A 27,911-nucleotide genomic window follows, 5' to 3' on the forward strand; every position below is an offset into this window, starting at 1 on the left:
GCGTAAGTCAATGAATGAATCGCTTACTCATGCAGTGTTCAGAGGACTGCTGCTGCTGTGTGCAACAGATGCGCATCTGAACAATCAAAACATTTTGAAAAAGTCATGAACATATCGATTTAGCATAAGAGTCCGTAGCTTATATGATCCGGTAAAATGTAGAGTATTATTTCACATTTTTGTTGTGATGGTTTTAAACCATCATTTGGGTAATCAGTGTACCTCAGTTTGAGCGCATTTTAAGTCCACAACATGAATTAACCCTGTGCGTATTCCGCGAGTGGCAGGTGACAAGTTCCCGACCGTATATGAGATTTGAAATATTGAAAGTGTTCCGCCCTCTCCCTCTCTTTCTGTTTGGGCTCTCTTCCAGGTCCCGCACGCTCCAGCGCCCGTCCCGTTCACTTTTCACCCCGCCTCAGTTCGGTGGGGTGGGGTAAGGGGGGAGCCGCTTGCACTCTGGCCGAATGCCGCCTCACTGCCTCTGCTATATAAACACACATTGGAGGCTCGCTGTGCGACTCGAACTCACATTAAGAAACTGTATGTGAAGAGAGAGAGAGAAATAGAGAGAGAGAGAGAGAGAGAAAGAGAGAGAGAGAGCTGGAGCGCAAGAGAGAGGTAGAGAGTGAAACCGCATCAGAAAACGGGCTAGCGAGACGCACTACAGTCATCTGAAGATTTTTACTGCTCATAGGCATCAAACTTCGGAGGATTATTTCTTTCATTTATTTCTTCGTCTTCCATATGACCATTACTTGATTTCAGTGTATTTAAAGAGTTTATATCGAGCTTTAAGATTATATATAGGCCTATTTAAAAATTATAACTAAAACAATTTATTTTATATTTTCAAAAAGTAACTTAAAACTTTTTCTTGATTACTTTTATTTGCCTTTTTTTACTTTTGAAATTTAAAACAACGAATCAATCTCAAGTTGGACAAGTTCACTCCAAATTTACACTTCAAAAATTTTAATTTAATTGATGAATTCAAGAAATATTGGTCACCGATTTGGATGATCTAAAATGATATACACACATTTAAGATCGATTTGTTATATCCAGCATTCTGTTAATTAAATAGCCGACTATATATTTATTTATTCATTTACTCTACATAAACTTTTAGGGTTGGATTTGTGCTTTTTCGAATAATTGTCGCAGAGAGTCATATCTAACAGAGTAGGTCACTCTCCTAATTTTAGGTTTAACCACTTTATTGCTCATCACTCCAAAGAGATATTTGAGACAAGTCCCCGGACGTTCACAGCCATGCTCTTCGAGAGTTTTGACCTTGTCTCGGCGTTGGCGACGCTGGCTGCGTGTTTAGTGTCCATGGCACTTCTTCTGGCCGTGTCCCAGCAGCTCTGGCAGCTGAGGTGGACCGCAACACGGGACAAGAGCTGCAAGCTGCCCATGCCCAAGGGCTCCATGGGGTTCCCCATCATCGGAGAAACATGCCACTGGTTCTTTCAGGTAAGCGCTCATTCTCCTTGTGCCTTTCCAAGTTTCCAGTCTCCCTGCTGTCGCACGCACAGCGCTCCGGCGCGCCAGACACCGCGGGCTCGGCGCATATAGTTTTTCCTGCAGGTAACTGGGTTGTTAAAGACACTTCAAGAGTAGGATAACGTCCACTAATGCTTTTCGCACGTGTGCACTCGTGCGTAATATTGCGCTTTAAAATAAGAACAGCTTGCAGGTTAGTTATTCCCACGTGTGTAATTTCTTCCGTGCCATATTTCCATGGTGTTAATAAGCTGTCTGTTTTAGATAGCCGTCAGTTTTGTTTAATACAGCCAGTTCTCAATCCACGTGGAACAATCTGTTTGCGGCTGCCAAGAAAGGCGCACTCCGTTCCAGAAATATTGTAGTCCTTGGCTTCCGATGCGCGCTAGAACACAGCCACTGAGCACCGCTTGTCTAAGCGCGTCTGTTTGCGCGCGGGGTGAGATTGATCGCGAGCCGGGGGCAGGTATAGTGTCGCGCTCTTATTGAGCTTCAGTGTAATTATGCGCGCCGGTTTCCCAAAGAAGCCACCGTGTTGTGAATGATGCCGTGCCGTTCTGTCATGATACCCAGACAGCGCGTGGGGCGCATAAAGTGCACGCTGAAGGTCTCTCTCTCTCTCACTGTCCGCAGTAAGAAAGTTTGTGAACGCTCAGATGAATAAAAAAAAGTTATAAATTAAGATCAGACCAGCGGCTATAATGTGGTATTTTGAAAAGAGTTTATTACGCGAACCTTAGCTGTAAAATTGTCTCAAGAATTCTTTCCATATTAAATCCACGGTGCACATTGGGATGTCTCTGGACACTGGTTTGCAGTAGCTGGAGTGGGTTTCTTTAAAGGGAGATTTGCGGAGATTCAGTAGGGAGGAATGTCCTGGTCTGAGTGGTGTACAGATCAAATTCTCTGGTCAGGAATAGATTCTCCAAACTTGCTGGAAATCCAGAAGAGAATTTCCATGCAGCTGGCAGGCGCTCTGCAAAAACAAACAGACTTGACTGCATCTCAGAGTTATATGTGTAAAATCAATAGGATTTGGAGCGGTCCATTTGAGCCAAACTTTTGTCATTTTTTATTTCCACAGCTCAGTTCAGGACTGCACAGCGACTGAAAGTTACAGTGCAGCCTGAAATGTTATCTCTTATTTGTGCTTCTGAAAACATTCAGTGCTAATTAACATCTGCATACGTAGGTTTAAGACGGGTCCTTTAACTTTGCCATTTAGCTCATTTTGTGGTACTTGTTCTTCTGTCTTCTTAAAACTCAGCGGCAGATAAAACTATAAGTGGGTCAAATCCGTGATTGACAGATTTATGTATTCAGAGGAGTCTACATTTTAGTGCGTTCTCTTGCTGTGTGTCTGGCGTGATGAGTTATGATATGATTCTGTATTTTGTCTGTGCATGGTTTTTGGGAGACCACATAATATAAGATCAGAGCTTTCTTTTTTGTGCCACTCTCAACAGTCTTCCAGGTTTTGGCTGAGCTACCAATATGAGCTATTAACTCTGACTGTGCCACATAAGATCATTTCAGAATGCACAAATCTTATTAGTTATGCACTGGGTCACAATAGTAACTCCTTGACTCCATTGCGCTGTTCACCCAGTGGGCAACTCTCCCTTACCTCTACCCCACGTCTTCACCTTGACCCAAGTCTGGGTGGCAATAAAGCTGCCCACCAGGGGGTCAAAAACACACCCACACCCTGGGACAAAGCCTACACGGCTTGAGGCTCTGATCAGAATTCCAGAGAGCACGGCCTGTAGAGACCTGGGGGATTAGGAACAGTCTTCTCTCTTGCTTTCTGGCTCTCTCCTGGGGCTTGTCGGGATTAGCGAGCATGAAACGGGCATGACTGGCACCAGCGTGGTGTGGCCCCTTTTTCACCTCTGGAACGCACCACCAACCCCTCAAACAGCCTCTTGTCTTTAGGAACAGGGAACGGGGTGAAAGCAGAGGGGGCTTGGCAGCAGTAGTGGGAGGAGGAGGAAGGTAGGAGGATATAAAAGAAAAGAAAAGGGGGTCCCCGGGGTGAGCGCTCACACTGCACTGAACAACCATAATCTCTCTCCACAAAGTGTTTCCAGGTCAAAGGGGAGCCCATTCTCTCAGCTTGGCCACATTTAGGTTCTTTGCGCTTGTCTCGTGGGCTTTGGTGGTGGTTCGGCATTAAGCTGATGCTGATTCTCGCTGCGTTGCCTGAAATTCCCATATCTGCTTTTATTTATGCATACCCATGTGCCTTTCAAAACACCCTCTTTGGCGGGTACACCCAAGGGTGACTGATGGCCATATAATGAGACCTCAAGTCTTACTGCCTCTGCTCGCTTTCCCCCTCTCTCTCTTGCACTCTGTGCAGAAATGCTGTCATATACCCCAATGGAGACGTGCCAACGCACACATCCTGAGAGATTCCAACGGGCTATTTCAGTAAATGGACATATTATCTTTATTTACGCTGAGACTGTGAGTCAGCCTATGGAGAACTCCCCCCCGTGCCGTTACCTGCCGCTCTGAACCAATAAACACAGCAGCCCCAGACTAAGTCATGCAGACACGCATGCATTCATACAGAAGGACCTGAGGATCAGAATAATGAGTGATACAAATAGAGATTACCGAGCAGAAGATGTGCTAAGGAAAACTTGCCATACACTACTTTAAATCGCTCTGCTCCATCCTCCCTATCTTTTTCTCTTTCTGCATACAATGAGGAAACACATTGAGGTGCATCAGATTGCACATGAAAATGCGCCCCCTCCCTTGGTCCCTCATGTAATGTAGCACCCCTATGTTCAGGTTAACTGTAGCTGATCTGAATAAACATAATTACATTTTTTTGTGTGATTTTAATAAAGGGGTCATTTGTATAACATTTCCACTGGCACACAAAGGCTACATTTATGTAGCGAGAAGCTCGACTGGTGTCCAATTTACACAGAAATTTGTATTTTTAGTCCTGCGCACTCTGTGGAATGGGCCAGAGGAAAAAAGCGGTTCTCTTTATTGCGCCCCCTTGTAAAATATCTGATAAATTTCTTTTCAAAATAAAAGAAACTATTGAACGTGGCGAGTTAACCCTTTCACAGCCAGAGGCAGCAGACTAAAGCTCTGCACAAGACTTTTGGCCAGCGGAGAAATTAAAATGGTCGTGCCCAACTGAGTCTGGTTCTCTCAAGGTTTTTTTTCTTCACTCCCATCAGGTGAAGTTTTTTTTCCCTCTCCGCTGTCGCCACTGGCTTGCATGGTTCAGGATTGGTAGAGCTACGCATCGATGAATTTGCTCTTCAGTGTTTGAACTCTCAGTAATGATTAAATCACACTGAACTGAGCTAAACTGAACTGAACTGAACTTAAACACTAAAAAACTGAACTACACTGTTCCAGTTACTATGACCATTTATGTGAAGCTGCTTTGACACAATCTACATTGTAAAAGCGCTATACAAATAAAGCTGAATTGAACAACAGGCATGATTTGAACTGGATCAAAACTGCTTTGAATGGCAGTAATCTGTATATTTGTTGTCTTCTGATTTAGAGGATTTTAAATACATCAAGTTTACAAAAACTATTCAAGCACTTCTGATGCAGATGTTCTCCTCCCATGAGCCCTGCACTCATTATCATCTTAAAGCGTCGTCTGACATGTGTTTTGCGGTCCAAATTACTGTGGAAAGCTTTTTCAGCTTATCGCTGAAGATCATCTGACCTCAACCTCTAACAGAGTTCTTGAACCCAATCTGCCTTCGCTCAAAACAAACAGGCTTTTCTTTGAGTGACAAGCGATTTCATTTGGTTTTTCAGAAAATGAGCTTGGCGCAAAAAAATAGCCATAGCTGTGCATGCGTGCAGAAATGAATGGACACACCGACCGCATATATGCATGTGTGTTTGACAGTGCGATTATTACCTCATTGCTTTCCAGGGTGTGTGAAGCTTTTGTGCGTCAGTGACCCTTTTGGGTTTTTTGTTTTATTTTCGTTCTCTGCAAGTCTGAGCTTCTGTGGCCTTGTGAAATGAGGGAGGACATTTCTCACCTTCTAGCCAAATGACATCTGCGCGGCCAAGCCCAGCGCATTTGTCTCCACATTTTCCCTCCAGAATGCGAATCATTTCTCCAAGAAGCACGCTTTGACCATTTATCCACCCTGATCACATTGACTTTTATTCTTACCTTACCGTCAATCACATCCATGCAGGAAAACCAATACCTTTTCCGTCTTTGATTGCACTTTCCACTGGTAACACACAGGTCAGGACTGGATCCTTTCTGGCTGCTCTTCTGTGTACACTTGTTTTAGAGGGAACCATTGGCCCCTACATGTGTAAATACACACACATACATGTGAGAAATGTATATGTGTTTTTGGTGATGTAGTGTGTGACTATACATTGCACACTTTCACTACTTCTGGAGAGGTGGGAAAAAAAGGCCCTGGCCTGGTAAAGATGACAGCACGTGTTGTTTATAATGAATGTTCTTGTTCCCAGAATTATCAAACACACTAAGTTCACACAGGTTACACATGATGTCTGAAGGGGAAATATGACAGAGCAAAGCCCATAAACAAACATAATATAATACAAATTACAAGTTCACTTGTGCGTGAATGTGTTTATGCACAGAAATCAACAGAGTCAGAGAGTGCCCTTATGTTAGGCATGTGTGAAAGACAGCCTTGTCCAGAGTCTGTCAGGTTGAAAACGGCTCCTTTCTCTTTCTCATACTGACCGCTGAGAGGTGAGCACACACACATACACAATCATCCATCATCGCACATACTCAGTTCTCACCATGTGGTGAAAGATACTACATTTATTTTCCTCCCTCTTGCCCTGCATTGCTTTCGGATGTGTGTGTGTGCATGTGGTTGTTCATGTCAGCATTACCTCTTGCCCTCACACTCACCTGATATGTGAAATCCTCAGTGTTTTTAAGTATAGACTGGTTGTGAGCTGGCGAGCAAACATTTCTCTCACCCCACACACTGTTCAAGCAGTGGCAGTGCCCCCTGTCTAACTGCTGGCGAGGTCCTGGGATGCCGTGTGTCTGTTTGGCCATGTTCAGAGTTCCTCCTTCGGCCATTAGAAACTATCTAAAGTCATTTTTAACATTGTCCTGCTATACTAAGGAATTCATTCAGCTTCTCATGATGAGGAACCAAAAAAAAAAGCCTTTGAATATCATGTAATCCCGCCAAAACTATAAAACCCAAAAACAGGCATTTGCTGGAAAAATTGTGAAAGCTGAGAAAGAAAAGTGTGAAAGTGTGAAATATGGTTTAAGTTTGTCTACCAGTGCAGAATTTACAGCCATAGTTTCTCCCACATGTTCAGCCAGGTCTGGTTAAACTTGAGAAAGTGAGACTTAATCCCTTTGGTCTGACCTTGTCTAACCTCACCGTGCATATATCTCATTAGTTTGATCTTATAATCTCGCTATTTAATTAAGCCAATATTTTCTTATAGGGTATTAGGAACTAAGGTGCCATGCGGGTCATTTGCCAAGTCTTCGGAGATCTCAGCCAGTCGAGAGCTCAGGTTGTCGTTTTGGGCCTCTGCCATTATGGTGGTGTTAGGTGAGTCAGTCAATGGGGAGAGTCAAGTCAAAGGTGACCAAGAGTGAAAGAGTAAGATCCAATGAGTAAGGTGAAAACTTTAAACTGTAGGATAGTATCTGACAGGCTTTTGCACCTCTTGGATGTTTATCCACAAATGTTATTCAGATGATGCTTCTACATTTGCGTTTTTTAATGTTTGCTGGCACATATTTTAAAAGTTCAAGGCCAAGGCATCATTCATGAACTAAGCTGTTTATTTGTTTATATATAGAGGTGAGAAACCCAGCCTCTGGACACAAGTACACGAAAAGAGACTTGTTGCTGGACTGAGGGTAGACAAAAAGCACACTGGGAAGTGCTTGTCATTATAGGATTGTCTTTTATGTTTGTGACAATTGGCATGAAATTTTGGATGTACACACAGATTTGATCTTGCATCGTGTAAAATCCATTCATACTGTATATGCTTTATAAATGAGGCCCCAGGAGCTCTGTCCATATACAATTCTGAGAATGGTATGAAACCACCTGGAAGTATGCAGTCTGGATTCTGCCATCTTTGTTTCTCAGTTCTGAATATAAATGATGACATAAAGCTAATTAAATGCGCTTAAGTACTCAAATATTTGTTGGTGGTGAAAAAAAAAAGATTCACTATAAAGGTTTTTCATGATTTTCACATTTAAAAATGTGGTAGGAAACCACAGCGTCTTTTGAACACCAATACATTTAGAAAGACACCTTGTGCTTGCAGTGGACTTATAGCTTCTACCAGCAGGAGTGTTACCGGATTCTCATACGAAGTTGCTCTGTGATAGAATTTTGGATGAACTTGCTGGTCTTTTGACATTGTGAATATTAGTTGGCTATTTGTTTCAAAGTGAGTTTAATATAGCATTTATATTGAGCAGGTATTAACGCAGAGAAGCTTGCTGAGGTGAAGAGCATACAGACAAGTTTACCTCAGCCAAACAGGGGGGAAAGGCCTTGCATGCTGCTATATTTATCCCTGCAAATAAGAGTGTGAGTGTTGGAGTGTGCTTGATGAAACTGGTCACAAAATTTAGTGGGTGGAGGGGGAGGGTGGCAAGGGGGCGCAAACAGCTCTGCTGCCACTTCCTGCCGTGGGGTCAGTATGTGTGTGTGAGGCTGAGAGGTTACAGGCCGTCTTTATGTGCTCAGCAGAGGTCTCGAGGGCCAGAAGCAATTACTGTGTGTTGGAAGGAGCAACTCATAGTAGAGCTAACAGTCGTTATCATGTGCGCAGCTCTACTGAACTACACTTGAATGTGCATAATGACCATGATTTGATTTAGTATGGCGCAAAATAAAGCATTGAGTTTTCCACTATTTCAGCACTTAAAAATAGGCTCATTTTACAACTCCCCTAGAGTTAAACAGCTGAGTTTGACCCAAGTGTGCCGCAAGCCTACGTTCGAGTGAAGGTTTCGGCCGTTAGATCGCCCCCTGGGGGCTGGCTGCAGTACAAGTCATAAAGCCCGCCTACTCCGTGTTAATGAAGGAGACTTGAGCCCAAATAAAAAAAAATATTACACTTGCAATAAAATGTCCCGAAAGATAGTCGTGGTCGATTAAGGCACTGGTTATTGTGCTGAAATAGGTGCAGATCTTCATTTTTGTAAACAGTTTGTTTTTAGCAGTAATTTAATGCTGGGCGTGTCATCGTGATTGACAGCTGTGATTGACAGTTTCTCAAAGCGCGGCGTCTGAGCTTCGGCAGGAGACTGAAGTGTTATTATTCGATTTCTGTGTTATTTTACCATGACAAAATGAGTTCAGCAGTAAACTATAGTTTCTGACATACATGATCCTGGTGGAACACTGTTTATTCGCTAAGTTCAGGGCTTTTTTCGGGCTTTATTAGTTTGCTGATACACGCCTAGCCACCCAGATAGCAAAACACAGTTCCGGCTAGATTCTCGCCTGCCGGAGACTTATCTCTTAGAGCTCAGACTGACTAATGTTACCTCTGCTGGACCTACTCCGGATGCCTGGACTCACTGCCCGATTCCAGTCCGAGTCAATCGAGCCAGATGCGGCGGCCGAGCGAGCAGGCGCTGCCGCATGCGAGCCGGAATCAGCCCGCGACGCCGCGAGTAAGTTATGCGCTGCGGCCTGGAGCTGGCGCGAATGAATATATAAAACCCTCATATTTGTTAACGTTATTACATCCATTTGTGTTGATATGACAGCAAACGCATGCTGAGAAGTTCGGGGGGCGTAGTTGATTTTACATAAAGCGTTTGATTGGAAGCTCGACTCTGCTCATTTTCGCGGCTCCTCCTCTGGCTCCATCAGACAATCCTTCTGCGCATGTCTGGCTCCAATTTCAGCAGTCTTTTGCGACAGTTTGTGCCCGTCAAGCAGGCGTTTTGCCCTCAAGGCGTTCAATGGGAAAAAGGGCTGTCGCGTCGTCCATATTTTTTACAGTCATTGGTTTGACCATTTTTGACTCCATTCAGCAAATCTTCGGGTCTGAACGTTGATCTTTAGCATAGATTAATGAATTGAATTATTAGACCATTAGCAACTCACTCAGAAATGAGTTTTAATATTTTTTCTATTTAAAGCTGGATTCTTCTGAAGTTACATTATGTGTTAAGGCTGACTGAAAATGAAAAATCTGTCTAGGTTGATATGGCTAGAAACTATACTCTCATACTGGTATAATAAGCAAGGAATTTTGGTGATGTACCATGGCTACAGCTGGATCATCCCAGCAGGCACAGGACATCAACATGACGTCAGATTGACTATGCACCCCAACTTCATGGGTCGTTGCAATTTGTTTGGAAATTGAAATCGAGTTGATGTAAGAACCCAATGTCAGGCCAACGTCAATGTCCAACTTCAGACAGACGTTGCATTTTGGTTACGTTCCAACAAAATATCAACATCTAATGATGTTACAGCTTGACGTTTGGTGGACATTACCAATATGACATCTATCAGACTTTGAATTTTGGCTGCCATACCTGACAAATAAATGTCACTATTTGACGTCAATATGACGTTGGTTTAGGATGTTGGCTCGACGTTTGATTTTGGTCACTTTCTAACACAACCTAATATCAACGTAATTCAATATTATTGTACAACAATATCAACGACAAAATAACATTGTCCTTAGACGCTGGCGACCTAAATCTAATCTAATGTTAACATCTTATGATGTTGTGTGTCTGCTGGGATAGTACTAAGCTAACCCTGCTGTGTAATTGATCCTGCACAGCAATGGTACTGCAGCAAAGTTTCTTAAGTTTCATTTTTCGTTGGTCTTAGTACATGGTGTAGCTACAAAAGAGTCATGATTTAAATAAGAAAATTATCTTAAATGTTTGCTAATGGTCTAATATGATTCAAAGATTTATGATTCAGTAATAATATAACTCAATGTTTTATGAGTCAGAGATCACCTGGTGGATTAAAAAAATGGTACAACTCAACTGTTTAGGGGAGTCAACTCAACTGTTTTTAGGGGAGTTGTGAAATGAGCCTATTTACAAAAAAAGTGGAGTGTTCCTTTAATGTTCAAGCTATTAGAATCAGGTTAACATCTCCTGTCTTGAGAAAAACCTGAAGTTTGTTGCTGTATCTTTTAAACCTATTCAGATGTTTCGGTTAATCACTTTGCTTGTTCTTAAATCACAGAGGTGAGGGGGTCAAGGGTGAAAAAGTTTGCAGGATGTACTGGATTCCTTGCTTGTTAGCACATTCAGAGAGTCTTTCGCACATTAAGCTAGCGGCTGTGCTCATATACTCATTAGATCACTTTTCTCAGTGTGATCCTTAAGGCTAAGCTTGAGCCCCTTCTTAGCCGAAGTTAACCCAATTGCATAAAGAATTCTGTGAACGGGACCCTATGCCCCTACAATACCAAAACAAACCAGCGGGCTTATCCCACGAGGCTAACACCCTTCATAACAAATACCTATTAGCCCTAACACCTCATTACATGTGTAATATTCAGACAGAAGCCCTTTAGCCTGCAATGCTGGCAGTACAGCACCTAAAAGCCTAGCTGCTATTTACTACAAAAGATAAACGACTTTACAAATCGACAGATGTGTTTGGCTGAAATGTATCTTATAATGACATTTTTATATATAGTAAACACATTTAAATTGACTATATCACTTACTCTCTATCTTTCGGCTTAGTCCTTGATTTGAGGAAATCCACGCGAACACAGGGGAACGTGCAAACTACACATAAAAATGACTGCTTGCCCAGCCAGGACTCAAAGCATTGACTTTCTGGCTATGAGACAACAGTGCTAACCACTAAACCACCATGCCGCCTTAAAGTTACTATGTTATTTTCAGAATCGTTTCCTTGTTACATTTGCTTTGTGTTTTTCCATTTTATTCTGCACCAATGAAACCAATGAATCCATGGTATCAATGTCTTTACCAAACTCCTGCAGATCACAATCACACAATCATGATACAACATCCTGTTTTTATAGCCTATAATAACCTAAAAGAAAAATATTACACTTGAACATTATTGTAATACTGGCTCACTCCTCATATTTACATGACGATGGTGGGGTTTTTGAGGGGTACTATAGTCAACCACTAGGAGTTGATCCAAATGTATTGGCTTTATCTTGCTTTTGGCTTTAGGGGGTACACACACTGGCACCGCAAGTCGGCGGCTGTCTGCGATGCCCAGCAGCGACTCAGGACATTCAGGATTTCTGCCGTGCCACAGAGCGGCATCTGATTAGTTTCATTTTAAATAAAAACATACATGACACAGTGTTCAAAACTGCTGCCCTCAAGTAAAAAAAAAAAAAAAAATTCCCATCTTCTAGACCTGTTTTCCCCCCTCAATTTACTGCCCACATATAGCGTTTAAAAAATATGTCGGGGAAAACTAGTTTAACCTTTTGACTTAGTGGTGTTGGTATAGATGTTCTACAGTAAATCACATCTTTCCACACTGATATCCATATCAAACCTAACTGAATTTTCTTTGATCTAACTACAACAAAATCATCCTTCTGCTAAACTGAATGCGCATAATGCACTGAAACGTCAAACCTGATTTCCTGCTATTCACTGTTGTCTCATTTAATTAGATCTAAACCAACTGCAAATCATCTTGTCAATTTAACAAATGTGGGTCACAATTATACCCATGAAAATTTTGCTAATCTTTCTGTCCTCTGAATCAGTTCTTCTTAGTATCTACACCTAATGGAATTTCTTCTTTCCACACCTGTTTTGCAGGGTGCAGGTTTCCATGCATCCAGAAGACAGAAGTATGGGAATGTATTCAAGACTCATCTACTGGGACGGCCGCTGATCCGGGTCACTGGGGCAGAGAATGTGCGTAAGGTTCTTATGGGAGAGCACAGCCTGGTCACTGTGGACTGGCCCCAAAGCACCAGCACTCTTCTGGGGCCAAACAGTTTGGCCAACTCAATAGGAGACATCCATCGCAAAAGGAGGAAGGTAAGGTCAATGTCCAGTTGTTTATTACTCTGATTAGGGCTGGGCTAATTCTAGATAAATTCACAATTATGAATAATAGAGGTGTGAACCTACAAAGGTTCGTTTCCGATTATCATGCCATTGATTCGGTTCAATTCGATATCTCAGTGCATCACATTGCATTGATGATGCTTTCCATACACAGTTTTATATTTTTTTCACAGCACAGCAATTCTTGTTGTAAAATGTATAATTATATTTATATACAATTTGTAATACAATTTTGTCCTTTGACACAAACAGTCAGATATATAAACATTTAGACAACACAAGCATTTATAGCAAATAAATAAATAAAAATATTTATATATACAAATATAGCCTTGTCTAACAAGTTCTTTCTTACACCCCTTTGATTGGTCACACGCTTAACAAAAAGGGCTGCGATTGGCTCTTGCGTGCTGGAGCTTTTCACAGATGAGTGACACTGATAAACGGCAGCGGCGATCACAGCTGATCCATGATAGGCATGGTGGAGAAAACTCTGCAGACACGCGCTCGTGTCTGTATCCAGAAGTATCGCTGTAACAGCCAAGAGGAGAGAATAAGTCATGCCAGGAGGTCAAATGGGCCACAGTGAGAGATAGAGAAACGGAGTTTACTTTCATTCTCTCAATCGCAGTGAAACAGGGGCTTCTTCTGTGTCAGTAAAAGACTGTCCAGCAAACACACACGCAGTGAAATTATGCACAGTTTCTGCGTTTTTAAGTAATTGGAGCATTGTAAATACTCGCGGTCACCTCTTACACCATAGTAAGTTACGACAACATATCGCAAATAAAATAAATGATATCAGTACACAATAACCGGTTATGATTATTGTCAGTGTCTGCTATGCTGTGCACTGAAGAAACAATTAATTTTGACACCCCTGATGAATAAAGAAAAGCTGCAGATGTCATGTACATCTTGTAAGGAAGGCACAGTTCTGTGATAAGTGATAAATCTCCGGTGAATACTAGAGGGTGCTCTTAGTGCAGAAACTACAATACAATCTAAAAGGCCTAGTTGAACAAATAGAAGATTAATTTTCTTCCATTGATCCAATGTGACTAGTAATCATTATTTTAAACATTCTACTAAAGTTATGAAGCATGTTTGGAGTAAAACATGTAATAAATGTGGTATTTTCATGTGCTTTCAGATGTAGCTTTAACATAGAGCTGTAGTTTACTGAAAAGATAAATAAACATCTGTTATTATTGCAGAAAGATTATCCTCAATTTCGTTATCATACAATTACATCGTCCATGATATTGCATTGCATTACTGTGACACTGTGTTGTAAATGGTGCTTCCTCTCAAATCAAATGCTGGAGAGTTACTACTGATTATACAACTGGAAGTACTGACAAAATGTACATGAATATCAGCATTGATTAATCGTGCAACCCTAAAATGTACTGGAAACTGTCCTTATCTCCTAATGGGACAGTTTTGGTGTTTCATTTGCAAGTCTTGAATTGTTTTGAATCATCGAAAGAAAAAATAGAGAATAAAAATGAGAGATGGAGCGAAAGAAAACAAGATAGGTCAAATGGATGCAGAAAAAGATTGCCAAGATTTGGAGACAGATACCCACAATGCCTTGGCCCCCGCTCACTGTTATCACCCATAACAGTCTGCTCACAATGACCACATGGAGGATTATGCTCATAACTAGCTTCTGCTCAAATCCAAGCTATTGTTCAGGAACAAAATAGCTTTTTTTTGTGGACCCTGGTTCTCTTCGGTCCCTTGGAGGCTTAAGTTTCACCCCATCACACACCTGTTCCATTGAGGGGTCAGTGGGGTGTAATCAGTCTGGTTAATCCTCCAGGTCCAGGGCCTCACGCAAACCCCCTAATGACTGCTAATTAGTCAGCCAGTCTCAGGCAGACAAAGACCTCCTTCAGACAGGTTTCAATGTCTCGCTCTCCACACTAATGTCAAATATATATTTTCATTTGATCTTCAATCTCTCTGGGGACGGACAGCATTGGATAGCCTATATTTAGCTGTTTACATCAATTGGGACCCAATACACACATACTTGTACTTTTGTTCTCTGTTTAAGGTAAAACGAAGCTCAAAACACACATGAGCAATGGTATATTGTTAGCGAGCATTCCGATGCATTTCATAATGCTGAGAATAATTTTGATGAGTATGCAAATATGTGCTGTTTGCATTTAAAGTATCTGATAATAGCAGAGAAATAAGGATGTATGCACAAACTCAGTGGTGTGGCACTCAAATCAAGTCACATCACATTTATAGCATTATTTTCTGTGATTGGTTTAAAGCAAGCAACTTTACAATATTAAACATGTAAAAAAAAAAAAAGCACCAGTGCTGCTTGCTATTATAATTATACTTCAAGTTATACCATGAAGCATCCCTTAGGTGTTTATGTTTTACTTTTGGATGTCCGACCTTGACAGATTGAACAGAAGAAATGAACCAGAAAAGATTTCTACCTCAAAGAGGGCAGGGCCTCATTGCACACCTACCTATTACGTAATTTCCATGGACCAATGGGAATTAAAATGTGTTTACCAGTCAGAGCGAATGCCACCATGAGTAGTTCTTTGTCTAGCAGTTTCAAACTTCTGAAACAAACTTTGTTTTGGCAAAAATATATAAAATACATCCCACCAGTTTGTTCTTCGATTTTGATTAAGTTATATCAGAGACTGAAGAGTCAAAGCATTTAGTATGTCCTGTGTCCTTAAAAGAAGATTATTTAGTATAAAATGAAGAATGACATAACTGCTACACACTTACATGTACTAGAGAAATGTCAGCGTAAATATCTGTGACCTTAGGAAATTATTTCCTAGAAGACTACAAGTTTTATTTACTGGCTTGGTATAAATGGAAATTCCTAACAAATAAGTTCCTTCTTATCTTTAACTATATCTTAGAACACTAACACTATGCACAACAGTTTAGTGAGTATACTACTAGAAGCAAATATAATAGCCTATCAAACCTAGAGCTGACAAGCAGTGGATTTGGAAAGGTGTTGAATTTATTAGGTTGGCCAGTAGAGGGCAGAGGATCTAAATTTTGCGCTTACCTGCCAACACAAAGTGCTCTCGCTGTGAATGAGGGATTTTGTTTAAGTCAGCAGGGATGAGAGAAAAGAGGGAGAGGGAGAGATTGGAAAAGTGGAGAGAAGTGTAAAAGAAAGTGAATGGTTTGGGGGAGAGAATAAAGAGGTCTTTACATTCTGGTCAAACCAGCAGCTTTGAGCAGTTTCATATAATTTAAGACATATGGAAATTATTAGGGTGGGGGAGCTTTTAAAGGCTGTGTGTGTGTGTGTGTGTGTGTGTGTGTGGAAAGTGCAGTACAAGAAGTCACGTTTTGTAATGAAGACAGGCGGCTGTTTTTTTTCCAGTAGTGTTCAAAATCCTGTATAATGGAGACTGGCATTAGTAGAGCTTGACTGACGTCTGTCTACTACGCAAAGACTCGCTAAAGGAAAATAGTAAGCTTCCCAAAAATCCCAAACCAATAAGCAGCATAAATATAGTGTTGTAGCGCAATATATTAATTTCTGGGTATTCGCTAAGAGCTACGCATGCTATGAAAACATGCTTGTAGCCACAAATTCTTTCTAAAGAAAAAATAAAAAAGGATGTAAGTAATGTAGTGGCATGGATGGATAAATCTGTGTATAAAATACAAAGAAAAACTAGATATATAGGAGTTAAGAGATAAAGAAGTGTGTCTGCGGAGAACAGCACAGAAAAGGAGACACAAAGAAATGGGTCTTGGCAAAGAACGTCAGACGTGAGGAGAGACAGGAGGAGGATACACGGCTCTCCACCCCTTCCCTTTACTACTGTGGAAAAAAAGCGGGGTGGAGACGAGGTATTTGGAATGAGATGGCATATAAAAAGTGCTATTGTTAGTCACCGGCACTGGAACATGGATGTTATTTGACTAAACAACCCAGCACAACTGAGGCACATTAGAAATGCGCTGCTGTGGCCAGGAAAATCTTACCTTCGTCCTTTCGCCCTCGCTGCTGATGCAGAGGGAAACTCTCTCAGATATTCAAGGCGAGAGGTGGAGGTAGGCGAGTGTCATTTAAGAGTACGAGAAGGTCAAAAATAGCGAGGCCTGCAGAATTAATGAGAATGTTCCATGCTTCAAGCTATAAGACAAATAAGCTTGGCCTTTAGGCGCCGACTGGGGCTTCAGGATAATATTTTCATGACATTTCTTGCCTGTGGAGCACAGACATGTTGGATTGTGATGGATGAGTGATTCATGGCCAGCTGCATTGTGGGAAGTGAAGTTCTGCAGGGCTAAGTAAAAAAATAAATGTGTAGTGCTTTGGAAAAACGTGTTGAAATGAGTTCAAGGCCAAATGTCCAGCATTGGTGATTACAGGGGATTTTATGCATAAAGAGGAGACACAAAATGCAACCATAATGTCTAATGTTTTAAATAAAATTTGTGAAAATAAAATGCCAAAACGTGGGTGAAATATTGTGCAGTTATTTAGTGTAAACATACAGTTATCAAACTTTTTTAAAAACCATTTATGTATTGTAGCTAATAAATGGGTATGGTTTAAAGTGTTATTGCAAAGTAAAAAGATTTAAAATGACAAATAATTTGTTTTTAAATATGCCAGATATTTTAAATATGCCATATTTATATTTTAAATATAAGTTATGGTTTCACTGAATGACAATGAAATGTATTATGCATTCGCTTTAAAACTAGAATAAAATATTGTAATAAATGTACAAATGTCCTTAAAAAATACAAGCTGTGTTACACCATTATTGATGCTTAAAACATCCCTTTTACCCAGTTAATGCAAACACTAAGTAATCTTCACAGAAGACTGACTGCACTTGTTTATTTGTGTTTTTCCTCAGATCTTTGCTAAAGTTTTTAGCCATGAGGCTCTGGAAAGCTACCTGCCCAAGATCCAGCAGGTCATTCAGGAGACCCTACGTGTGTGGAGCTCCAATCCTGACCCCATCAATGTGTATCGCGAGTCCCAGCGGCTATCCTTCAACATGGCTGTACGCGTGCTCCTGGGTTTCCGCATCCCAGAAGAAGAGATGCACTGTTTGTTCAGCACCTTCCAGGAGTTTGTGGAGAACGTCTTCAGTCTTCCCATCGACCTGCCATTTAGTGGTTACAGAAAGGTAAAATGTCAATAGCTATATTATGTTTCCATCTACCTGTTTTCATACACATTTTGGAATATGACAAGATAAAATTTTGAAGAAAAAAAAAAAATATATATGCACACAACTGAGTAGAATTAACTTTTTTTCCAATAAGAAAAAAATGTGTACAAACTACAATAGAAAAAAATTTCCAGCAAGTGTATCGAATTTTTTTTTTTAACCGATGTGCTGATAAAAATATAAAGTCTCAAAAAAATAGTACATTTACAAAAAAAAAAGCAATTCGTAAATTCAAAACACTGTTCAAAAATACACAAATCCAATTTGCAAAAGCAAAACATGATTCGTAATTACACAGATGCAATTGCGAAACTCAAAACACAAATTCAAAATACACAAATCCAAATTCGTAATTTCAAAACATGATTCAAAAATACACAAGTCCAATTCGGAAAATCAAAAGATTATTTGTAATTACACAGAAGCAATTCCGAAATTCAAAACACGATATAAAAATACACAAATCCAATTCGTAAATTCAAAACATGATTTGTAAATACACACAAGCAATTCCGAAATTCAAACTTGATATAAAAATACACAAATACAATTTGTAATTTAAAAAACACGATTCGTAAATACACAAATCCAATTTATTTGACTCAAAAATATTTATGATTTTTACTTGTGAATTCACAAACTGTGTGTTGTATTAATGAATGTTTTGAATTTAAAAATTGCATTTTGTAAATGTGAATGGTGCTGTGCATGTTTGAATTTTATTTAGTAAATATATTATTTTTAAGACTGAACTGGCACCATAAAGATGGATATGATGTGAATGTATTAATAGACAAACCAGTGGACCAACCACATTATAAAACATCTGAAATGTTGTTTTGGTCATTGTACATAGCTCATTTTTTATATTTGCTGCTAGCTTATCAGGAAGTGATGATTTTGTTTTCTTCGTCTCATTTTCAAATGTTTTATGCAACCATCCAGTTTTGTGCATTTGATAAATTTACATCTTTGAATAGAAACAGAGCTATTGTGTATTGTCAAAATAGAGATGGTCTCTATAAACTTAAGCTAACAAACTTGTTTTGTTTGCAGGGTATTCGAGCAAGAGACTCACTCCAAAAAAGCATAGAGAAAGCCATCAGAGAGAAACCACTCCACACACAGGGGAAAGATTACACTGATGCTCTTGATGTGCTTCTAGAAAGCGCCAAGGAGAACAACACGGAGCTTACAATGCAGGAGCTCAAGGTGAGCAGGACACTACACTTGTTGACTATCCAGATAATATTTTAAGGGCTCACAGGTTTCTTTGGAAGGCTGTTCTAAAAAGTAATCAGCAAATGATGGTAGTGACTGTAGCCTTATGATGAATTAGTTAATGTGGGGCAAGAGAAATGTTATGGGTTAAATTGATGCTGTCTTACTAAATTTGGACCTAAACTGATCTTGAGAGTTGAAATGCCTTTACAAGCTTTTTACAATCTTACATCAGAAAAAAATAGTCATATCCAGTACTTCATAAAAACTCCTCAAAATAAAAGTTTAAATTTGGAAAAACCAAAATGGAATTTGGGGGAAAAACAAAAATCAACAAGCTGTTAAAACTTCCATAGTATAACAAAATGGAATGTAGAAATTAAATCTGAAAAAAAGAGATACAATTATGGAGTACTTGAATGACATTTGTGTCAAACTTGTCTTGCCTTTCAGCACATAGTCATCGTCCTAGTCTCTTTCTATTGCTAATTTTCCTTTCAGCAGATCATCATGTTTTCAATGTGAGGTCAAACTGTGATCATTTGATTACATATTAGAACAGAAAAGGAAGTCAACACTCTGATAATGAGAGGCTTGCAGTGACTGCTTGACAGCACACTTTACCCACTGACTGCTCTCATCTCTCTCTCTCCTGCTCAGTTCTCTAGTCGCAAGGCCAAACTTGGATGACAGACATTTAATGACACAGATAATAGTCAATAAATGCTTCCCTGTAGGCCACTCTTACCTGGTTATTCTAGCGTTTTTCTTCTCTAAGGTGGATAAGGGTTCTCAGACAGTGGCGGCAGGGGTGCATGGCTCCCCAGCCTGTCAACACCAACTCACTGGCAAGCAGTTAAAAAAAGGAAGGCAGAAAGAGGAGAGAGAAAAAAAAACTTGTGTAAGATGGCTGCCAAGCCTCAATGAAAGAAAAAGAGAGAAAGAAATAAAGAAGCTCCATCTTAAGAATTTGGGGTGGGGAGATTGCGGTGATGTGGCTGACTAGAGACAATAAATAAATGTTCTAAAACGCTAATATATTGTGTTCTGCAAGAATGCATGCAAGTGATTAAAATTGAAAGTAAAAAATATGCGTAAAGTAGCAAAAGAACTAAATCTATCACAATTTTCCTAAAGATTATTGAAGGGGTTTTGAACTGAGAAATCTAAATTGTCTAAATCTTTTGACATATAAGTCCCCATCAAGCAACTTAGTGTTAAAAAAACATTGAAATGGCTTGGCTAAAACAAGGCTAAATTTGTGCTTTTAGTGATAATGTAGGAGACAAATCTAATAAATAAATTTAAGGATGGCCAAAAACTAAATTAGTCATCAGACTTACAAAAAGACAGCTCAGTTTTTGCAATCCATTTTTTTTATCATGTAAGAATATGGTGCTCGGTTCACTTCATTTTACTGTGTATATGTTTAACAAGACACAATCTGACGCAGATTTTTTTACGTGTTACAGTACCAAGTGGTTTGTTATTACATATTTCAGTGTTGGGTAAGTTACTTTAAAAAAGTAATAGATTACAAACTACTGATTACTACTGGAAAATTGTAATCTGATTACATTACTAATTACTTAATGGAAAAAGTAATCGGATTACTAATTACTTTACTTTGAAGTTACTTTTAAACCATAAAATATACCTATAAAAATACAAAATAAACTGCAGCTCTTTTAGTAATTTAATGAATTATTCTCTGTTATTATTATTATTTATTCTCTGAAATACATTACAATGGGTTAATCACAGCAGCTTGACAAAAGACGCGATATGTGAACGGTCCCAAAAGCAGCTATGCCTCTTTTCACATTAAGAAGATACTTTCACTCCTGATCCTGCACAAAAAAAAATCTATTTAGTCAAGCTTGGGCCGCCACGTTGGGCCGCCAAGTTGGGCCGCCATGTATTTGGGTGCCGGGGTCCTCCTTTATGACGAGTATTGTCGTAGAATGCTTGCTGTTCAAATGCTTGAACAAGTTGCTGGTCGAGTTAAAAGCAGTCGAAAGTTCACATAGACTGCAGTTCACAACAATATTTTAGTTTTTATGCTCAATGAAATCAAAGTAATGTCTGTGTTTTCACTTAAAGAAGCAACCACTCTCGTCATCAGCCATTTCAGCTTGCAGAAAATGTGATTTAAAAGAAGTATTTTCTTCTTCTAAGAACTACATTCGTAACATAAGTAATGGAATTACATTGACTTTAGTAACTGTAATCAAATTACACAAATTTAAATTGAAACTTGTTATATTACTGCGTTCCTCAAAAATGTAATTAGAATACAGTAACACGCTACTATGGAATGCGTTACACCCATCTCTGCACATTATATATCTATGATTTGTTTTGTATTCCTTACTAATCAGTCAACCACCAGGGTTTTGGAGTCCAAGAAAAAAAAACTGGCAAGAAAATTTAAATGTTTGTGTATTTTCACAACAATACACAGGTATCGAAGCAAATAATGCCATACGTTTTGAGATACAATGACATTTTAGGCTGCAGATATAAACAAATCCTAAAACCTAAGTCACAGTTGTATAAATCATTGATATATTGTTTCAAACACTCATTTACTCATTTCCCTCTGGATACATCCATACACACTCATGCACACACATACACTATGACCAATTTACTTTATTCAATTCACCTATTGTCTTTGGACTGAGGGGGAAACCGCAGCACCTATAGGAAATCCATGCCAACATGGGGAGAACATGCAAACTCCACACAGAAATGCCAACTGACCAAGCTGTGACTCGAACCAGCGACCTTCTTGGTGTGAGGCGACAGTGCTAAACACTGAGCCATCGTGTCACCTGGTGTTAAACATACATTCAGAAATGTACAAGAATAAAAAACTTACAGGCAAAGCGCAAAAAATGTTTAAATATGAAAAATTGTTAGCCAATTATACTAGTATTTACTATTATCTACTACACCTATTCAAATAGTATGTTCTGATGAAGGGGATCAAAACAGGACAGTAAACAGTCTATTATGTCTAAATAGTTTTTTTTTTTTTGATGTAAAAATGTATAGAGAAATGTACAAAATAATTAAAATGGGCAGTTCATGACCCCTTTGGTTCAACAAAAGAAATGTTTCAACTCCGCCTATCAGATTTCACAACACTGAAAGCTGCCACCATCTTTAAGTTATACAGAATGCTTTAAACCACAAACAAACAAATTTTGTCAACATATCTGTGTCATTTAGTGACCAAATCATCTCTGTTTGTCCCTCAGGAGTCCACTATTGAGCTGATTTTTGCAGCGTTTGCCACTACAGCCAGCGCCAGCACGTCTCTGGTGATGCAGCTGCTGCGTCACCCTGCGGTGCTGGAGAAGCTGCGTGAAGAGCTGCGGAGCTGTGGTCTTCTTCATGACGGCTGTCTGTGTCAGGGGGAGCTGCGGTTGGACAGCATCATCAGCCTAAAGTACCTGGACTGTGTCATTAAAGAGGTCCTACGTCTCTTCGCCCCAGTGTCAGGAGGATACAGAATAGCCACTCAAACCTTTGAGCTGGATGTAAGTTGTTGAGGATTTACAGAAAGTCTACTTTGACCCAAAAAATATATAAATGTGTATGCATACAATGAAGAAAGTTTATTATTTGACTTATTTAAATATTATTTTATCCTTGTGTAAAGCACTGTAGAAAGGGGCAATTTGTGTGTGTGGGGTTTGTTTATTGTTTTGGATCAGAAGATTTTTTTATTATGTAAAAAAAAAAAACGGGGAAATAACTACTTTGGAATGGCATGCAAATAAACAAATTATGTCAGGATTCCCATTTTTGGGTGATTTTAATGGTTGCTTTTAATGGTTTTTAATGTAACTCGTGCTATTTTAGTTTCTAGTATTTTAGTAGTCAGATTTGTTATCATTTATTTAATATTTTTCAATTTTAAATAATTTGTTAAAATATGTGTAATATTTCAACCATTTTTGAGGTGCACAGGTGTTCACTTAAAACAATTCTCCAAACAGTCTATATTTTAACCCAAATTTAGGTTTAAACCCAGATTGCTGGCTTTGTGTATGTATTACTAAAACCTGGGTTAACATTATTTTGTGCTCTTGCTGTTTTTAAATATTTTTTATTTACAACTTCAATATTTTTTTTCCCCAAAAAATGTTTTAATATTAATTTTTAAGCTCCATCTCTAAAGGTTTACAGATTCTAATTATTTCTATTTTACTATAAGTATATTCTATTTCTACTAGGCTTTTTTCTTGATCTTTTTAATTGTTGTTAATTTAACCAGTGTTATTTAAGTAGTCAGATATATTATTGTTTATTTAGTATTTAAATTTGATAAAGCTAATTATACTTTGTATAATAATATTTTGATTCAAAATATTTTTTGTGGTGGACAGGAGTTACAAATTTTGGTTAAAACATGGACTGCTTGGTTATTTTTAAAAAGTTAAATTCTTAACTCAGCCGCTGACTTTGTGTATGTATTACCAAAATTTGGGTTAAACATTTTGTGCTCTTGCTATTTTTATATAACAGGGTATATGCAGAAGTATGCGGAAGAACTTTTATTTTTCAGTAACCTGTATCAAGTGCTTCCAATGGACTGTATGCCAGTACAAAATCGGGACATTTAAGATCTGCTTTCTTTTAAAATCAACAATCTCAACTGCCTGATTGATGTACAACAGAAAGTGGGTCTCAAAATGTACAAGAAGCACTGCAGTAAATTACATTGTTTCACATCATGCCTTTAAAATATGAACGTTTATTTTACCACAGTAAATTCAATGGAGTTTCTGCGCTAATCCTGACAGGCACTTGCGTGTAAATGGCTTTTCATCTCATTTAATAATCGAACAACTAAATGAACACTGAAGTCTATTTAATTGATTACATTTTAATCACATTACAACATCGATACTATAAAAAAGACACATTAACTCTTCACCGTACATTTATCAGTATGAGAAGAAACACTAGCTGTGCATACACCCTATTTTTTTATTAACTTAAATTTTTCTTTAAAAATCTCTGAAGGTGTACAGATTTTTGTATTTTTTTTGGTGCTCTATTTATATTTTACTATAAGGGTTTTCAACTTTTTCTATTTCTGCTTAGCTTTTATCTTGTATTTTACATTTAAAAATATTTGTTTACATTATATTTTGCACGCTTCATTCTGCTGTGGTACATCAGGGACTAAGCAGAAGGAAAGAAAAAAGTAAAATGAATGAACATTAGTTAAATCTATTGTCATCTGCTCCTCAGGGAGTCCAGGTTCCTAAAGGCTGGAGTGTGATGTACAGCATCCGCGACACCCATGACACCTCGGCTGTGTTCAAGGACGTGGAGGCCTTTGACCCAGATCGATTCAGCCCCGAGCGCAGTGAGGACCGCGAGGGCCGCTTCCACTACCTGCCCTTTGGTGGTGGCGTTCGTTCCTGCCTGGGCAAACAGCTGGCCACTCTTTTTCTCAAACTGCTGGCTGTGGAGCTCGCTGGAGGCAGCCGGTTTGAGCTGTCAACCAGAACATTCCCACGAATGATCTCTGTCCCTGTGGTCCATCCCACCGACGGCCTCCGCGTCAAATTCTTCGGCCTCGACTCCAATCAGAACCAGATCATGGCAAAGTCGGATGAAATGCTTGACGCCACTGTGTGACAAACTTGAGCTGAAGCTTCCGAAAAAAAAAAGACTCTCGTTTTGCCAAAAATGTATAGTCTATCATTTGTAAAGAAGTATATCAAAATTATATATATGAACGTATCGCTACATCAGGAGAGCACAAGAGGAAGGTTTCCGGAAAGAGGTTAAAAGGACAGTTTTATAAGTCACAGGGTATGGCCAGCGCAGGACGGCTCTGGACGAATCAGTCTTGAAATTGTTTTTGAGTGTGAGTGTTTGGATGGTGAGTTCATTTATGTGTATATACAGTACGTGTTTGTGTGTAAATATGTGTGTGTGTGTGCCTGTTTGCGTGCGTGGACAGGTTGTTACTCAGCTAAGATATTAGGAGTCGGAGTAGGCAGTGTAAACTAGAATGAATCGGAGGATTGTGTAATTTACTCAGGTGTGTGTTTGCAGTACAGAAGGAGCTTTCAGACTAACCCAGTACCTGTTATACACGCTCTGTACATAAGTGACAATTCATAATATTCTGGCTAAGAGAGCATGAAAAGGGGATGAAGAAAGACATATATAAAAGGAGAATATGAGAAGGAATGATCTTGTGCGGGCTCTCAAAAACAAGCTATAGAGGGAATGAGGGACTTGTTCCTGCTGCAGATTTTATATCGGAAGACATTTATGAAAAAAAGAAAATATAAAAAAACAAGTCGTATATGCTGCTTTGGGAGCCGCTTTTTATTTATATGATGGAGCAGAGTGCAAAGAGGAAGGCTTCTTTTTTTCTCCTGCTGCTCCATTTCGATATAAGAAGAAATGCGATGATGAAACTCATCAGTTATTAACTCTATATATATATATATATTAGAAGATGAGATGCCTCTGAAAGGACTTGAAAGTTTGAGAGGCAATGGGACTCAATCCTCCATCACTTCCTCTAACAGAAGGACTTTTCTTTTTATAAAATATGCCACTGATCTTTTTTTATGAATTAAAATAATGTCTGCTGCTTTCAGTGTACCGTTTTCTAACAGAGACTAAATCGCTACCTTCAGCTACGGTTTTTGCTGTTTCTAAGCAAGTGGAATTTCACTATTAGAAAGCCATGGGTAAAGCATATTTGCATCGTCTAATATCCTAATATCCTTGCTATTAATATTATTGTAATAAATCTTATTTTAAGTGCTATTTTTGTTATATTTCAGAATAGAGTTCTAGTATAAGTCAAGTCTGTTGGTAAATACTGTTCTATTTAGAATGATATGGATTTCAGTTATACTGTATTGTACACAGTGTTTAAATGTTAATATGGTTTTATCTTATTGTAATAATTATAATTTTCTTTTGTTTATCATTATTATCATTGCATTTAGTTCTTATTAATAAACAGAAGCACTTGCGAGGTATGTTTATTTTGAGTGCCATTTGACTACATGTTCTGTTCTTTTGTCGATTGTTGCGTTTGTCTGTACATATATTTTATTCCTTTTTACAAGCCCACATTTCACTTAGTTCAAATATGAATGTTTTTTTTCCTCTCTTTTTTTGTTACAGTGATTCTTAAATGTACTTGGTAATTTTATAAACCCTTGTAATAAACTATAATGTGAAAATCAGTCACTTGCTCCTAATTCTATTCCTTGTCCTTGCCTCATTTTGCATAACAGTTTAAAAGGAACACCTTTTTTTGTGGGAAAAGTTTGCTTATTTTACAACTCCCCTAGAGTGAAACAGTTGATATTTACGACTTTTGAATCTTTTCAGCCGATGTATAAAGTTTCTGTCTGACTTAGTCAGTGGTGGAAAGAGTATTGAAAAATCACACAAGTAAAAGTACCATTACTTGCCCAAAAATGTAGTGCGAGTAAAAGTATTTGTAAATATTACTCAAAGTAGGAGTTAAAGACCTTTTAAACATACTTAAGAATAATGAGTAGTGAGTATTACTATGCGAATGGCTCAGGTGTGGCGACGCAGTGGCTAGTGTTGTCACCTCACAGCAAGAAGGTCGCTGGTCCGAGCCTCGGCTAGGTCAGTTGGAGTTTTCATGTTCTTCTCTGTGTTTGTGTGGGTTTCCTCCGGGTGCTCCGGTTTCCCCCACAATCCAAAGACATGTGGTACAGGTGAATTGGGTAGGATAAATTGTCCGTAGTGTATGAGTGTAAATAAGTGTGTGTGGATGTTTCCCAGAGATGGGGTGCGGCTGGAAGGGCATTAAAAAACCTACGTAAAAACCTACGGGACAAGTTAGTGGTTCATTCCACTGTGGTGACCCCTGATTAATAAAGGGACTGAGCCGAAAAGAAAACGAATGAATGGCTAATGTGTTTACATGCAATTTGTGCATGGATGTGTAAACGTAACATTCTGTAGTGCAAAAGATTTTGAAGACTTTGGACTTTTTGGGATTTGGGTGTGTTTTAAACAGACTAATACACTTAATTATATGTAAACATGTCTGTCCTGGCATCTTTTATTTTAAACACAAATAGTTTTGTCCTAAATGAGCACGAACAGTACTGAAGTACTCAATTGAACGCTTTCATAATAGATTTGTTTATCCCTCTCCACGCAAATAGGCTAATTAAGTAATCACAAAAAAAAAAAAAAAGCTTGATCACGGTCCACCTGGCCCGAAGATAGTGGCAGAAAATATTGGCCCGATTGATCAAGTCTGGGCTTAGGCAAAGAATCTAAACTCAAATTAAATTTTTTTTTGTGTGTGTGTGTAGTTACATTAATGTTGTCCCAACACAAATTGATTATGTTAACTTAATTGTTTTTACAAATTTAAGTGGATTGAATATAAAACAATAAAAATATATGGAGAATTAAGAATGAAAAAAAAAAAAACTCAAGAATTGTATTATTCATTTATTCATTTTCTTGTCGGCTTAGTCCCTTAATAATCCGGGGTCGCCACAGCGGAATGATATGCCAACTTATCCAGCACGTTTTTTACACAGTGGATGCCCTTCCAGCCGCAACCCATCTCTGGGAAAAGAATTGTATTATTTCAGCTCATTTTAAATAAGTAAAAAGAGCGACATGCTAATGGTCTAATCCGATTCAATGATTTATGCTAAGCTAAAAGTGCTCCCACCAGACCCTGACATAAGTTGAATAGATACAAAAATGTTAGAACTCCTCTCTATACCTCTAGGGGAATTGTAAAACGAGCCTATTTCCAAAAGAAAGTGGAGTGCTCTTTTAACAACTTCCTTCACCACTTAGATACAAGGGTCTCTGGTTGTGTTTTG

The 27,911-nt window shown here is 38.9% G+C and overlaps 2 protein-coding genes across 10 annotated transcripts in view; one reads left to right on the forward strand and one right to left on the reverse strand.

Annotated features, from left to right (window-relative positions):
• Positions 1 to 1,067: 1,067 nt before the first annotated feature.
• Positions 1,068 to 26,264, forward strand: cyp26b1 (cytochrome P450, family 26, subfamily b, polypeptide 1). The gene is given in 6 exon segments (NM_212666.1): positions 1,068 to 1,479; positions 12,335 to 12,559; positions 17,482 to 17,757; positions 18,859 to 19,014; positions 22,290 to 22,571; positions 24,295 to 26,264. Coding segments are annotated over 6 exon segments (1,536 nt in total). The 5' UTR covers positions 1,068 to 1,275; the 3' UTR covers positions 24,688 to 26,264.
• Positions 16,965 to 27,911, reverse strand: part of LOC147835989 (uncharacterized) — a 198,225-nt gene continuing 187,278 nt past the window's right edge. For 7 of the 9 annotated variants that reach the window (XR_015495662.1, XR_015495660.1, XR_015495669.1 and 4 more), the window contains 2 exons: positions 19,772 to 19,868; positions 16,965 to 17,733 (listed from right to left, as the gene is read on the reverse strand). The gene's annotated coding sequence lies outside the window, so the exon portion shown is untranslated. The remainder of the gene's footprint in view (positions 17,734 to 19,771; positions 19,869 to 27,911) is intronic. The other 2 variants (XR_015495661.1, XR_015495668.1) reach the window with 1 other exon arrangement.

Source organism: Danio rerio, chromosome 7, assembly GCF_052040795.2.
Source record: "Danio rerio strain M-AB ecotype USA chromosome 7, GRCz13ab, whole genome shotgun sequence".
Lineage (NCBI taxonomy): Eukaryota > Metazoa > Chordata > Actinopteri > Cypriniformes > Danionidae > Danio > Danio rerio.